Source organism: Gadus macrocephalus, chromosome 3 (assembly GCF_031168955.1).
Source record: "Gadus macrocephalus chromosome 3, ASM3116895v1".
NCBI classification, from domain to species: domain Eukaryota; kingdom Metazoa; phylum Chordata; class Actinopteri; order Gadiformes; family Gadidae; genus Gadus; species Gadus macrocephalus.
This window is the reverse complement of record NC_082384.1, coordinates 4,032,215-4,048,395: the sequence shown is the minus strand read 5'-3', so window position 1 is coordinate 4,048,395 and position 16,181 is coordinate 4,032,215. Positions and strand designations below refer to the sequence as shown.

Here is a 16,181-nt window from a genome sequence, read left to right as displayed (position 1 = left end):
AGAGTTAACTTTTTTGTCGACATTGAAGGCGGTAACTTGGCGAGGGGTGACAGGGAACCAATCAACACTCTCCCTCCATCACCACGTGATGTGTATCGCGGAAATCCTCCCAGCAGCGGTTGAAGTCCAGTTCTTAGGCCCTATCAATAAACACACGAACATTGCATTAAACAAGCCTGTAGGAATGACTGAAGCATTTTGCTCATTATCATCATGAAGTATGCACTGCTTCACGTTTCGCTGCCTTTTTTGGTTTGTGTCGCCGTGGCAAACACAAGTTTATTCAACAACGTCATGGTAGACCTGTCCTATGAACATTACGCAGAACAAGTGGTCGACTCTCTGCCAGGTTTCCTGGCAATGCCTTTTAACTCTATAATCAATGTTGTGTTACGTATTTTAAGAATCTAAGCTACCTTCACATAGCTCCAATGATGCAGGACCAAACATATAAGCCGTAAATACCATACATAGCCACAAGGGGAGCAAGACCCTACTGAAGACTGTAATATATACTTTAGCCACAGAAGGCAGCATCACAGACCAGGCGAGAAATTACCGAAGATTATCTCACATCGGTTCCCCCCACTACTTCCGGACCGCGCTGATCAGATCATAACAGCCTACAGACCCACATTGACTTCAGAACTCTCCAGGCAGCGATAGGACATACGTGGGTTTATGTTTTGGATCAGCTGGGAGAATACTCTCGCACGTGCTAAGGCACATCTTCAATCTCTCTTTACTTCAGAGCATCAGTTTACCATACCGAAAATACTTTATACAAATAAAGTCTCTTTAAAGCTATTCCTTTGGATTCGACCCCTCTTTCCCTGAAGAACTTAGCAATTGGTTGACCCCGACGTTCTTGGAAAGATCCGGACCGAGCCTAGCGACCGCGAGGCCGTCGGGAACAGTACAAGCTACTTACAGGCGCCACAACAAAGGTAAACAGAACCTGTTGTCAATGACTAAACTCTGTATAGTTAGATTAGTAACATTAGGTGAATAGCTTGTACTGCGTCCGTCAGGCTGCGGGGACGTGTAATCTCGGACTGGTTTAAATTCATACAGCCGGTTACAAACGGCCTAGAATAAGCTAACAGATTGAAATTAAATAACGAGCTCACGAAGTATAAGGGCTAGGAGTGTGTTTTATATGGGTTTGTAGATAGACTATATCCAATCCTGATTAGATCTAAATGTTCGTACCAACGTGGGAGACATATCACCTGTGGTTAAGTGTTATTTATTTGGTGAAGCGCCGAAGTTAAACCGGGCCACCATAAGGTATATTTATTACCGACCATAAACTTCTGAACTCTTACGGCGGAGCGAGGAAAGGTCAGGTTTTTAACGTTAATCTAACTTAGTTGCATATTGAACCGGAGGCTTGGCCGTCGTTTGCCAAGGAGTTCAAAACTAATTGATTCCTCACAGCCCGGTTCATGTAACATCTAATGTGCAATTTTGGTTAGTATAGAACGCAGCCGTAGAGGTAGACTTACGCAGTATAACCCATCTGCTATCAAGTGCCTCGCTAACCCGCCGTGGAGACAAACTTGCAGGAATCTCATACTTCTTATAGAGATCCAATACAGTTTGTTTCTACAGCATTTTGGATGTACCACGTGGTATACGATTTAAAGGGACAACGCGTCTTGGAAACGTGCGTTTCCTTTGTTCGTACCTCCACAATCTTTGTAGTAAGAGCCCTTTTTGAAATAAACGCCATTGCTCGTGAGCAACAGGGGGGCTCAACTTAAGTGTTACATCCTCTCTCTCTCTCTCTCTCTCTCTCTTCCCCCCCCCCCCCTCTCTCTCTTCTGCAAGTACGGTAGGGGCCATCTTGTCTGTTGTTAAGACTGCGTGGTCTCTGACAATAGCAGACCTCTCTCGCTCTCTCTCTCACTTTGACAATCTCTACCTCTCTCTCTAGAGATATGTTCTCTCTATCTCTCTCCAAGCACACACTTATTGAAGGCAATAAGTGTCATTTTTGACCTGAGTGCTCCTGGCTGTTTGATAAGGCAATGGTAGCCTGCACAAAGGGACCCCCGGTGTGTTATGTCTCTCTGTCTCTGTGTGTAGAAATATGTTCTCTCTCCATAAATATATTCCCTTAAAGATCCATCTGTTTCAAATGATAACAATGTTTTGGCAGCTACTTATTCAGCCAATGGTGCAAGTATAATTGTCACATTTCACTAGTCAATAGCTGGAAGTATTACCATTGTATATTTCATTCCAATATTTGAGATATTTAGTTTGATTTTGATTTAAATATCAATATCTAGTTCATAACTACAGTTTCCGCACGCTCCTTAAGTGCCCTCATCCTCTACGAATCAACAAATCCATAGCAATAAGTTGAAAACCATCGGTAAAGCAATAGTGTAACTAATAGACTTCAACATCTATGGGAGAACAATATTTATGTTTACATGTGATAAATCTGTAGATCCACTTTGTTTGTACAGACATATTACTTTTGGGCAACCAGGAAGGTTGTTCCACAGTTTCAATATGGGATATTGAAAAGTAATTAACGTTGTACAATCTTGTAACTCCCAATTCCTCGCTCTTTCTCTCTGTCTGCCTGCCTGTCTAAAAGTAGGCCCTCCCTCACCCCTTAAATTCCTTCCCCATCCTTTAGTCCCCATCTCCCACCCCCCCTCATAAAGACCCCCCTCTTCCCCAGAGAATAGAATGAACCCCCACCCTTCCTACATCACCTCTCTCTATCTCTCCCTCTCTGTCGCTATTTTTAACAATGATAACTTCTATTTGTAGTTCCCCTTATCATCCAAGGATCTCATAGGGCTATCTGTGTACATATAAATGTACACACAAGGCAGAAACAGAGTGCATTGAGAACACAAATTGCGGTTAAGTAGTAGCCTTATGTTATAAGGTACCACAGTTTTCAGCCGGACAGATAGAACTCTGAGAAGTTTCTGTAGTCGGCTGATACGTATGTAGTATGCACCGCAGCCATATTTGTAGTTCTTGGTAGTGCCCCCTACTCGTTAACACGAGATTATTCCCAATTACATCTCAACATCTCCAAATGTACCACAAGTATATAACTATTATAAGTCCCAACTAGACGACCCCCAGCGTTCCAAATAGCCGATCTCTTGCATTTGTACTAAATTTGTTCTCTTTTCTCGTCAGGCCTTGGCAACCCGAGCAGTAATGGATGCCCGACATTCATCATTTTTAATCGTTAACATTACTACAAATATTCTCTTTTCTAATCAGGGAGTGGCAACACAACGATCAGTTGCCCACGATCATCATTTTACTTCTGTGCATAAAATATTAATTCTCTTTTCTCTTTAGGAGGTGGCAACACAAGCATTATAGTTGCCAAACACTCATCTTTTTACTTCTCTGCTTTAATCTTAATTCTTTCTCTCTCCAGGAAATGGCAGTATAAGAACGAATGCCAAACACTGACAGTAATTATTATTATTATTTTTTTTTTTTTTTTTTTCAGATTGTTGAGCCCTTCTGTCTATTAAACATGCGTTTTGTGTAGCAAGACGGGTAGAGAACCAGGCTGGTTCAAATAGACACGGGGTTCAACTGCTAAAATAATATGTCTAATTGATAAATGGTGCACATGGTTTTAAACAGTGCCCAAGGAGGGAGTTAGCTCAACTGCTGTAGACACAATTACAATACGGTTTTTTCGAATATTAAATCTACATGGGTTAAATTCTACTATAATCAGCTACTAAATACGAATAAACACTGCGTGAAATGTTCAAAGGCCAACTATTGCTTCCATTGGAGCGATTGCAATAGATATAATATCATACCACCAATATGCATGCAATATCTTGTATTCAACAATTAGGAAAGCCGGATTCCAGAACCGAAAGAAGTCCTACAAAAGGGCACCAACCCAGGGGTCTTGCATCAACCAGATCCCTGTACGGCAGTTACACAGTGATCTTAAAATAGAAATAATTATCTAGACTCCACATCATGAACGGTTAGCCTTTAAAGTTGTCCATAGCGTGCATACCGCTCATCCACAGAAGTCCGGGGTTATCCAGGCCTGGGGATTCTTATTAGAAGAGTTCTGGGATAACCTCCAATGAAGGAGTCCCCCCCAATAGAGGATCCTGAGGACAAGCGGTAGAAATGCATAGTTCAACAGACCTGACGAGGTCCAAAATACCAAAATAAGAAAGATTAAAATATATATTTCAAACTATAAAAAACGTTACGGTAACAACAGAAGTATGATGCCTAATATTGAAATGCAGATTTTTAATGTTAAGATATTTGATAATGTTCAAATTTAAGTTTTGTATGTTTGTATTTTCCCATGTGGTGTTCTCACTCTGTTCCTATGTTGTTCTGTGTTGGTTTGGGCCCGTTATCCTTGATCCCCAGAGAAGCGCAGAGACGCAAGTGATAAGGAACGGCCAACCCCATATTTATGACATCTTAAGGAATGATGATTTAGATGACCATGTGGTTAACAAAGGCTTTTGGTTTGTTGTGAGGCAGCTGTCCTCAGCAACACTTCTGAAGGTGTAAGAACTCCTGGCCACTCAGCGGACCTTTCTGCGGACCCTTTAGAAAATGAAGGGCTCCGCAGGAAGAAATCGCATCTGAGGTCTCAAATTGTTGAATAATATGCTTATTTTTAGGTCTGTTGATGCATATTATGATTAATCTGCGTTCGTGCTTTTCTTAAGAATGTGTATATAGAGATAAAATATAAAATGAAAACAAATGGTGGATTCATATACCATGTGTGAATGTCCTCTTGTGTGTGCCAGAGCCACCAAAATAATGGAGGTCACTCGACTGTTACATACACGAGGGGATATTGAAAGCATACCACATATAAAACTAAGATAATTAGAAAATGGTTCATTATAATTAACTTTCAATAACTTTGCTTCACCCAATAACTTCTGAATTTTTCTTTTAGGTTCAGTTTTGTTTTGTTTTAGAATATCACCCTATATTTAATACTCAGATGTGCATAATTGTTGTAGGTTTGAATGACTCTTTATTCTAACTAGTTTAGACGGTTTTGATTGACCTAGCTGAAGGTTCACCAGGTGTCAAGACGTAGGATTGTGGCACTTCCTGGGAGCCTCCGGGCCACACGTTAATCGACTAATCGTTCCTGCAGTGTTCTGAGGTGGTAACGGTGGGGCTCATGGGAGGCCCCGGGAGAGTTGTCATTCGCGGGCTCACACGGGGAGAAATCGGGTAGGTCGGTAAGTCAGAAGGTTTAATTAATGTATCGATTTGATGTTGACCAACAAAAAACTAGATAATTATAATAATAAATACTGTTCATGTAATGGTATAGTTAGGTCTGGGACCTGCGTAGCTAAAAAAACTGTTTTGGAAATAGTAATGAACGTGTCCGGGACATGTATAGCTATAAAATAAGTCACTTTGCTAAGACATATTCACGTTTCATGTGGTATGCAGAAAGTGGCGATTTAATAAGGCGTATTCACGTTTGATGTGGTATGCGATGTACATAGGAGTGAATCAAAGTGTGGACAACATCAAATGCGAGCAATAGGTAGAATAAATGAAGATTAGGTCATCCAATATACACAGTTAGTGTAGGACAATCGGGTAGTATGACTAAGGTAACTGTTATTATGAGATACGGTTAACACAGAAGTGATATTGAACATGCAAATTTTAACATTGTTATTTCCCTTTTACATCTTTTTGGTTACAGCAACTTGGTTGCACTACGGCGTGGTTAGCTTTGGTTGTCATTCAATGCGCATGGCTGAAGCAATGCGCAAGGAGGGATGTAGTGTGAAATTAAATCAAAGTAGATACTGTAAAACAATTAAAATTGGAATTCATGGAAATATGTTTTTGAACAACTAACTGCTGTACATGAGTTTGTATTTCTGCAATAGAAGAAAAAAAAAGTTCCAGAACCAGATGCAGACACACCTGGAGCCTACAAACTACCACCGCCGAGCAAGGACCAACATTCACATGAGGAGATCAAATAACGGCATGGATTTGAATCAGTTCTGTTTTGCTTCTCCACACCATATAAAAATTATATTGTTTGAATAAATTACATGTATCATAATCAGCAACACTTCGTTCAGTTTACCAGATAAAGTTTAAAGGAATATATATAGATATGGAAATGTTATTGACGGAGCAAGGAGGGGTAAATGCGATGATGGGCACAACGTGTTGTACTTTATCCCCAATAACACAGCTCCGGATGGGTTGCTGGCATAATTACAATCCCTCAGGTTAGAATTGGCAGAGAACTCCGACATTAATGACCCTTTCACAGGATGGATGGAGAATATGTTTGGGAGGTGGAAAGGCTTGATCCAGTAAGTGCCCGTCGCGGGAATAAATGCAGAGACCGTGTTAATTGTCACCGGCTGCCGTTGTATTCCCTGCGCACGAGGGCTACTGCATCTGCTGATCACCACAGCAGTGGACGCTACAGAAGTGCCAAGTGCCATTCAGGCTTACATTACCTGAGGGGCCCGACCCTATCCAGCTGTAATATCTAGAATAGTCACACCTATACTATTCTAGTAGAATCAACTGTATTTAAGATAATCAATATCCCGGATTTACTTGAATAACACATTTTAAAACAACCATACCAGACTATGTTTGTTGCTTGGTTGGGGGTGCAACCCGTTATTTCTGAATCGCTGCATTGATAATGGTACTGTTGATCTTCCTTGAGACGGTTGTTTTACAGGCCACCTGTTACTGACACGACGACGACGGAGAACCTGTTTGGAGGCTCCCATGATGTAGGAGTAACCTCTCTGAGTTGAGCCCTTGACAAGGAGGGACGAGTCTTGGGTTCATGAATTACAGGCCCGACGGCGTCAGAAGAAACAATGGCTACGATAATAACAACGCCCAAAACCACCCACATGCAACAGCGAACCAATGCACGAAGATCACCTGAACCACCCGAATCCATGCTAGGCTATCAATAATCTTGAATTTTTTTTAATTGTATTATGACTACCAATTTTTACTTTACTTTTGCACATGATGAAAATTGTATGACCTTGTAGCACATGACCAAAAGTATTAGCTCAGGATTTCTATGAATGGTTTTGTTTGTGTGCTGTTTGGCCATGCGATTGTATGATAACAAGATTTATGTTCATTGTTGTATTGTTAAATAATGACCTGTATTCCCAATGAGACTCACAAGGTGAATGACGTCTCAGTATTATGAGCGCATTGTGGTTTTTTCCTCTATTCAAGAGTTTTCCACACAGTTGATGGTGTTGATGATTGATCCTAATTTGACTATGTTTTCGGTGTGGTAAATGGTGTTTATGATTTAAAATATTATTGTATGGTCATCTAAGATGACCAAGGAGGGACTGTTACGTATTTTAAGAATCTAAGCTACCTTCACATAGCTCCAATGATGCAGGACCAAACATATAAGCCGTAAATACCATACATAGCCACAAGGGGAGCAAGACCCTACTGAAGACTGTAATATATACTTTAGCCACAGAAGGCAGCATCACAGACCAGGCGAGAAATTACCGAAGATTATCTCACATCGGTTCCCCCCACTACTTCCGGACCGCGCTGATCAGATCATAACAGCCTACAGACCCACATTGACTTCAGAACTCTCCAGGCAGCGATAGGACATACGTGGGTTTATGTTTTGGATCAGCTGGGAGAATACTCTCGCACGTGCTAAGGCACATCTTCAATCTCTCTTTACTTCAGAGCATCAGTTTACCATACCGAAAATACTTTATACAAATAAAGTCTCTTTAAAGCTATTCCTTTGGATTCGACCCCTCTTTCCCTGAAGAACTTAGCAGTTGGTTACGTTGTCATGGGATTGTACTGGTTGTTCAGGAAGAACTCGAGTGAAGAAACCAAGGAAAGTCGCTACGTAAGACAAGTTTTCGCCCTGATGGCGATCTTTTACGCACCTGTGCAGTGGACGCGCCTGGCCACTATGCGCCGCGCGCCGGCTGTTCTGGACCAGTGGGTCACCCTGCCCATCTTCGCCTGGGTCTCAGTGTGGTGCAGCTTCATTGAAGGGGGGGCTTCATGGCGTCCGTGGTTTGCCCTGACGACCCAGCTGGGCTCCGTGCTGAGCTACGGCCTGGCGCTTGTGCACGCACGGGGATTCGAGGTGGCCCTCGGGGGCCACATCGTTTACGCCGTGCACAAAGGAGTGCGCGTGCACCGTCTGTACGGAGACCACCTCTCCCAGAGACACCTGGTGCTGGCTCTGGTGTCCTGCGGCGGGTTCGTCGGCCTGAAGCTGCTGGACCACTGGCTGGCCCGGTACGCGCTCTTCCAGTGTGTGACGGGACACTTCTGGTCCAAAGTGTGCGATGTCCTTCAGTTCCATTTTAGTTTTTGTCTTCTTACTTGCCTCTCAGAACGATCGCAAGCACGCCAAAAGGCAAGATGAAATGATATATTAAAGATTGATAATACGATACAAAGCTTCGTTGACTATGTCATCATTGAGTAACTACTGAACGACTTTCTATTTTCTCTTATGAGAGAAAATATGATTAATTTTGCAATTCTGCTGCACAATTTGAATAGGACACAAGCTACTTTTTATATATCAGATTTTGTGTCAATTTGCTCTATGATTTCTACTACTATTCAAGTCACAAATAAAATAAATACACATGTATTTGATCAATTTCATTGTTAAATAAGACATAACATTGAATTTGTCACACTATAGTCACACTTACATGTAATAACAATACAATGAATACAATTGAATAGCCCCACGTCACACAAAATGTATTATATATTACACATAAATGGTTTCAGGAATTTAGTGGAGGTTTTTACAAGCATCAATATTTTGATGAAATCATCCTCGCGAAATGATCTAATGATTTTGTCCTTATGTGTTTACTATAGCTACTAAACTATTGGCATATTACATTGGCAGATGTGAGCTAATGCAAATTCTTGGTTTGGTGATATTCTTTTTCGGGGGCCCGGACAGGCGTTAAGCACATTCTGAGGCCCCTGGCCATGTCCTATAGGTTTAACTGTGTTATGCCTGTGAGAATGGGATCTGAGAAGGACTTTCTACTTGTCCACAGCAGGGATAGGCCCGCCTCCCTAAAGTCTCGGTGAGAGCAGTAGATGAGTGGGTTCAGCCCACAGTCCAGGTAGGACATGACCGATGACAAGGTCCTCAGCCAATAAGGAGCCGGGGACAGATCCTGCTTGCCCAGGAGAATCAGCTGAAGGAAAACATGAAACAGAAATGACAACTTTTCACTTAGATGGTAGATTTCGGTAGATTTTCCTCATCAAATCATTGATGAGGATTATTCATTTTCCTGTCTTATCAGGATTCCTCAAGTTACTTGAATCTATAACATTTAAAGATAAAACTGATGTTTTTCTGAGATATCTGACCCTCGCTGATGCTGGACAATGGAAAGGCCTGATCCTGTACAGTCTGGACCTTAGTTGCATTATTTGGTTTGTTTGTGTTTTGTGAAGCATAGAGGACATCCTTACCTGCTTCCTGCTGACGTACTCTCCAACACTGTGTGTGGGCGTGTGTGTGGTCTTACCTCGGACATGATGAAGGCGTTGGTCTTACCTCAGACACGATGAAGGGGGTGGTCTTACCTCGGACATGATGAAGGGGATGGTCTTACCTTGGGCACGGCGAAGGGGGTGGTCTCACCTCGGACACGACGAAGAGGGTGGTCTTACCTCAGATATGATGAAGGGGGTGGTCTTACCTCGGACCCGACGAAGGGGGTGGTCTTACTTAAGATATGATGAAGGGGGTGGTCTTACCTCAGATATGATGAAGGGGGTGGTCTTACCTCGGACACGACGAAGGGAGTGGTCTTACCTCAGATATGATGAAGGGGCTGGTCCTACCTCGGATATGACGAAGGGGATGGTTTTACCTCGGACACGACGAAGGGGGTGTAGCAGAGCAGGTAGAAGGCCACCAGCAGTGGCGTGACTAACGACATGTCGTCCTCCTCGCTGCAGGCCAAGAGAGGAACATTGTAAGATACCTCAGAGGTCGAGCCAGGAAGTAAGCTACGTTCATTGGCCTAATTCAAAGATGACGGACATCTTGGTTCTGAGGAATCCACATCGGGTTTCACCACCAAGCTGGCAATTAGAACCCAGTTTGCTTGGTACGCTACTTGCAGAAACTGATTTGTTTCTTACTTCCATGATATGAACACAAACTGAAAAAAATTGTAACTGGGGGTTTTAATGTGATGTTTATATTTTATTTATAGCTACTTTCTGGTTAACACCTGGAACGGGGTTAGTGAGCGTCTCACGACGCGAATGAGAGGGTGGGACCTCCGTCCATTCTAAGGAGGAGGTGATATCCGTTTCGGTTTAATGGTGAGAGCCAGAGAGAGGGCGGGGCTTCCCATCTGTTTCCGTTACATGTTTCAGACATGGCTTTGTCCGATAATTTGTAAAAAAAAAAAAAAAAAAGATTACTCCTCATTTTGGTGTTAACATATTTATCCTCTTTGTCTTTGTTGTTGTTGTTGTTTTGATGTTGTTCTTGTCTCGCTCTGGGACAATGGTCACACACGGCTCAGAGGAGGGAGGAGATCACTTCAATGGACCGGAACACCTCAGAACAGAAAATAACTTCATAAAGCTCTCTCAGTCTCAGCCCACTCACTTGTCGGTGTTCCACCGCGGCACGAGGCCGGCTGCGGTCATCAAAGAGCCCAAGAAGATGAGGAGCACGGGGAGGAAGATGCAGACGGAGAAGGCACACAGGATGTACACCATCATGTCTGAGTAGCTGGTCTCCCAGAACACTGCACACAGCATCTCAGCGGGGTCGTACCTACGGTGGGGAGCCCAGCAGCGTTGAGGTGATATTAAGGATCTGTAGGATTTCCCTAACCCAATCCAAAGCTAGAGATTTTTTTGGCCAATAGGATACAAACAACTACTGAAAAAGCAATGTTTAAGAGATTGCAATGCTTTCGTGAGTTTAATTAAGTAATAACCTATCTGACTTTTAAAAAACCTAAATTTCATTTTTTAATTGCAGGGTATATTATCAATATCTACCAATTAAATTTTTGCCAAAGTACAGAAGATTAGATAGTTTTTTGGTAAAATGTGATAGGGCATTCTGTCTGCTGTTATTAGTTTATATGTGGAAGGAAATCAGGTGGAATCGACCCTAAACATGAAATATCAAGCAAAAGAAGCAATCCATAATTCTTTTAAACCAGAAGTGAAAGGTATACAGATACTTGATCCAGGCGTAGACCACAGGGACAGTCCCAAACACCACGCCTGACACCCAGGAGGCCAAGCAGGTCAGCACCAGAACCACGAACAAGACGCTGCCCCTAGGTGGCATGCCCATCAAGCGCTGCACACACAGGATGGCTGCGAAGGGAAACGTCTTGCATTCAGTTCGCGTCATTCAGTTCGTCAAGAAGAGTCGTTCGTGAATCGTTCGTTCGTTCGTTCAGTCGAGTTTCCGGTAGCGGTGAATCGAATCATGCACGTCAGTCAGACTCAGCCCCTCCGCACGATTCTCAGACCCTCGTTCTCATTCTCAAACGTCAACATTACAACTTTAACCAAACGCAGAGGGATTGGGGTGTAGTTGATTATAGGATGTTTAACATATCAGCAAGACAATAGACTTGATTTAGCAATGATGGTGGGGGTCCCGGGTGTTTTAGGCTCTCATAAACGGAACCCGGTACAGCCCAAGACTAAATCTAACTGCCAAAATTAACACTGCCTTCAAAACGAGAGCTGGTTAATTGTGAAAAATGCATTAAACGGTAATCAGAAAACGCGGTTATATGTATAGACCCTATCTGTTAAAGGCTGGGACGAATTTCAAATTACAAATATGTAAATGTTGAAAGTATGGACCGTCGCAATTCCCATTGAAACGAATGGCGGGTTGACATGTCTTCACAACGAGAGCTTGTAGGTTGTGAAAAATTAATTAAACTGTAATGGTGGTGGTGCAGAGTCCATGTCTCCTGGTTGGGGACCCCCCCTCGACATTATGTCTGCCCCTCTGTTCAGGACACCGGGGATGTACTGCGTGAGTGACTTTATTGAAAACTATTAATAAAAAGTTGGACATATGTCACCCACTGACGCGTGGTGTGCAACCGGCTTAATGATTTACACGTCTACAAAATGTGTTTTGTAAAATGTGTTCTGTTTCATTCTTGAGGCACTAACATATTCTACCGTCTATTCCGCAATACGACAATACATTCATGTAAAGCAAAACGTTTTCTGTCTTAGCAATTTAATCGTGTCATCGTATAGGCTCAGTGCGCCTTGGTTTGAGTTGGGGTTGAAAAGGTTCATAAAAAGTGTATGAAGAATGGCACACCTGTGCTGGCGTATGATTACGTTACCTATGCTTCCAATAGAGGAGGTAATGAAAGCAAACTTTAACAGGCTGACCACCTCACACCAAGGAGATGTCTGACCGCCGGTCAGCATGGCCAGCAGGGAGCCAGAGATGATGAGCGCAGAGGAACCTGGAGGAGACAGTGTTACTACTTGCAACACGTGCAGCTAACTCAGACATGGTGTCATAGGGCACTGCCTTGTAACAGTGTCTGATCTGGTTAGATTTGGTTTGAAAAGTCAACACATAAAAAATCCCAGAGGTTTACAGAGGTTAGAAGGCGTGAACATTTCCAAAAGTTGTGCGAAAAATATCTATAAAACCTTTACCAAGCTCAAGATGTGTTCTTGTACAGATCTCTGCCACACACACACTCACACCAACAAACACACACACTCACACCAACACACACAAGCCTGTTACACTTATTTTATATTAAGTTGTGGAGATTCATCGACTGCATGTTGCCATTGGGTATAATAGTAATAATATATTTGACATAATAAATAAATTAATCTATCAATGTCTGATCAATGGACTGATGTCTGGAGAGTGAATCAGAAAATCTGAGATACATCCCTGATATGTTTCTTTGCGTAAATCCAGTGGTACCCATACCTAGGTCCGACAGGGTGAGACTCAGGAAGGGAACCCAGTAGCGACAAGAGTACTGCTTACTGCACTGGAATGAAAGGAAAGGATGAACTAAACAAAGTTTTAAATTTGGGAAGAAGGAAAAAAATAAAACTCAGAAAGGAAAGATCATATTCTATGACATTGGATGAGGGATAAACAGAATAACTTTCAATTCATGTGAGAAACATGAGTCTACATTCCAATTGATCAACGTTTTCTTCATGATTGTTGATTATGTTTTGTAAAACTTTCAATCCACTGCCCAATAAGTTGTGTTGCAGTACTGTTCTGCGAATGATGAGGATGATGCTGATGATCTCTGGTCCTTTATTTATCATTTATTATTACCACATCTCAGTGGACTTAATACATGTTCGGATAGTACATCAGTGTTACAAATAAGCTGTGTTTTCGTAGTAAAATGCACATAAACTTACAGTGAAAGAAGGCAATTATGCACAAACAGTGTTAGCTTATAACACAATATACTTACAATTTTACCAAAATGGGCGAATCTTATAGATAATAAAACAAACTAGCCTGGATGAATACCCAGATCTCATATAGTTCTTGATTCAGAATGCATCATGGCATCTTCAGAGGACTCAGAATTGTAGCATTGTAAACTCCTAAATCAATGTAAATACACTGTAACCTAGTAGGCTATAATGAAACTTTGTTTTGCCAGGTCCCACATTGAAACGCTAAGGCTGTTTCAAACACATCAATGTCTTCCCGGAATGACAAATAACTCACTTTCCTGACCCCTAGGGTTAGGGTAACCCCTTCCTATACTAACAGCTACATACAGATTGTGTATTGTGCAGTTTAACTAAGAATCACTCTGTAAGCTTGTAAGAATGACACGTGTCTATCTATGGAGAGGAACAAAGCAGAGGACCCACAGTCCCAGCGTAAACATATCATCGTCACATGACCTCCTGTTTATAACACTTAACCCTATTCACATCTGCTCCGATCCTTATAATTCCTTGACATCTAGGAACCCTATGATCATCCAAGAAACAGCCACACCTGAGGGCATACCCCAATTTGTAAGGCACAACGGATCACAGGAAGACACAGAGAGAGACGAAGAGCGACAGACTCACAGCCCTACCATGACTTTGATGAGCAGGACAAGGCAGTTGCCCACCACCCCCATCACCATTTCCAGCCCCAACACTGTCACCAACACCCATCTCTCCACCTCCGTCCAGGGTCGCTCCACCGCACTGTCGTTAAGGTACTTATTCACTGAGCGAGATGAGTTGGGGTCGGGGGTTTAGCCATTTCAAAGCACGTTAGGAGTTCAGTTGGTCATGTTTTTGTTGAAGTTTTTATGTTCAATGGAATGAACAATACATGCTCACATTGTCTATTTTGAGTATTACTACTCTACCAACTACATTTCTTTATCATTCATATTGGTCCATGGAGGATGATAATGCTACATTCCAGCGTCATGTCCATTACAAGTGGCTTGTGTCTAGCAAGAGAATGGTGTGGTGTCCTATGTTGAATAAGTGTTAGCTATTCATTTCTGCTGAGAATAGTTGTAAATGGAAAATAAAATAATGTTCACTTACTTGTAGGAATAGGATAAACCGCCTGCCTTCTACCTTCAAGAGTGCTCATAGCAGTGCTCACATTGAGTGTACCTGTCAAATCAACCACACCTTTCCAATTAAAATTGGCATGCTTCATTTCACTCAACAAGAACAGCTTACAATGCAAACTGAGATTATATACCTGCAACAACACTTCTGTAGCTCTCTGTCCACCCATCCCTCTAGTCTAGGCTGTCAGTATGAAGCAAAAGAGCACTGAGAGGGTGGACTGGACCTCAGTCTCCACACATCAGTTGCTTCAGCATACAGGAAGACATTGATTTATCAAACTGTTAAAGGGCTTCTATATTCAATATTAGGAAAAATGCTAACACCTACAGATGAAGAGAATTTGAATATATAATAAGAAAAGCAATACATGTAGGCGCTGGAGAATATATATTTTAATGTGTGTGTTATTATTACCCCACTGATATTTCAACAGATCTGGACATTTTTATCCAAACATGAAACGTGGAAACACATGGCTCTGGGGTATTCTTGTAGAATTTAACTTCAAGGGCTCACATTTAGCTAATTGTGTGGTTATCAATGTATTTTGGGGATTCTACTAGAATAGGCTAACATGATTTATAACTTCTCTAAGACAATTATGCATGTCCTACTATAAAATAATGTCAGACAGTAAATCGGCTTCTTGGTCACTCTGCAAAATAAAGTGAATTTAAATGTAATCATGGAGAGAAACCGGTGTAACATATATCTATTTGCTATAAATATTAAAGTTGAATTCACTGCTCCTGATTTCTACTCCAGTCCAGTTGGTAGCGGTAATGCTCTCCAAAACTTTTAATTTTCCATAAATAAGAAGCAGAAGAAGGTGAAAACATTGCCCTCTGGTGGACCTCAGAGGAACTACACCAAACATGTCGTACATTGGAGCACAACCATACTGCCCCAACTGTATAATCCCTTCTTATTGTGTTCACCAAACAAAGTAAAACACCATAGTGGGAAATCACTTAGTCTGGCCTATCATAAATAAGAAACCCCTTTGATTTACATATTGAAATCTAAATTAAGTTACAACGTGAACCCATCCATGTCAGTGATTAGTGATTGTTGGAAATATACTAAAAAGGCCAATGGATTTGGTTGGAATATCGACAATTTAGTGAATGAGTTTGGATTGAAAGCATTAAAGCAAGGTCCAGCATTAGCTTATCCAGAGGTAAGTATTGATTTATAACAGCAAAAAGCGAGCATCTCACCAAGCAAAGTTTTGCTCAAGCCTGCTTAAGTTATTCAAATACTTCATACTCCGGATATCTGAAAATATTTACAGATGGTTCCAAAGATCCCAACGAGCAATGTGCTATTGGTATATATATTCCAGAATTTGAAAAAGGATATGGATATGTGAGTGACTTTTATCAGTATACTCAATAGAGATGACTGCAATAATAACCGCTCTTAGATGGGTTGTAGATACTAAGCCTCTTAGATCAGTTATATCTACTGATTCTATGGCAGTACTACAA

At 41.8% G+C, this 16,181-nt stretch overlaps 4 protein-coding genes across 7 annotated transcripts in view; 2 read left to right on the top strand and 2 right to left on the bottom strand.

Annotated features, from left to right (window-relative positions):
* Positions 1–16,181, bottom strand: part of LOC132453796 (uncharacterized) — a 159,765-nt gene that overhangs the window by 50,740 nt on the left and 92,844 nt on the right. The gene's annotated exons all lie outside the window — the stretch shown is intronic.
* ndufs8a (NADH:ubiquinone oxidoreductase core subunit S8a) overlaps positions 1–16,181 on the top strand; it is a 340,733-nt gene that overhangs the window by 311,426 nt on the left and 13,126 nt on the right. The gene's annotated exons all lie outside the window — the stretch shown is intronic.
* Positions 80–8,495, top strand: tmem187 (transmembrane protein 187). Its single transcript, XM_060046725.1, has 2 exons — positions 80–394; positions 7,857–8,495. The coding sequence occupies exons 1-2, from the start codon at positions 214–216 to the stop codon at positions 8,459–8,461; spliced, it is 786 nt and encodes a 261-aa protein (XP_059902708.1). The 5' UTR covers positions 80–213; the 3' UTR covers positions 8,462–8,495.
* On the bottom strand, positions 8,692–15,266 carry si:dkey-9i23.8 (parapinopsin). 4 transcript variants are annotated; one of them, XM_060046720.1, is made up of 9 exons: positions 14,822–15,266; positions 14,659–14,730; positions 14,190–14,326; positions 13,052–13,115; positions 12,438–12,563; positions 11,289–11,433; positions 10,706–10,876; positions 9,954–10,035; positions 8,692–9,266 (listed from the first exon to the last, which is right to left on the bottom strand). In XM_060046720.1, exons 2-9 carry the CDS (start codon positions 14,705–14,707, stop codon positions 9,057–9,059), a joined length of 984 nt encoding a protein of 327 aa, XP_059902703.1. In that variant the 5' UTR covers positions 14,708–14,730; positions 14,822–15,266; the 3' UTR covers positions 8,692–9,056. The 4 variants fall into 4 exon arrangements, with proteins under 4 accessions (XP_059902703.1, XP_059902704.1, XP_059902705.1 ...); XM_060046721.1 differs by having other exon boundaries at positions 11,295–11,433; positions 14,822–15,262; XM_060046722.1 differs by having other exon boundaries at positions 14,182–14,730; positions 14,822–15,262.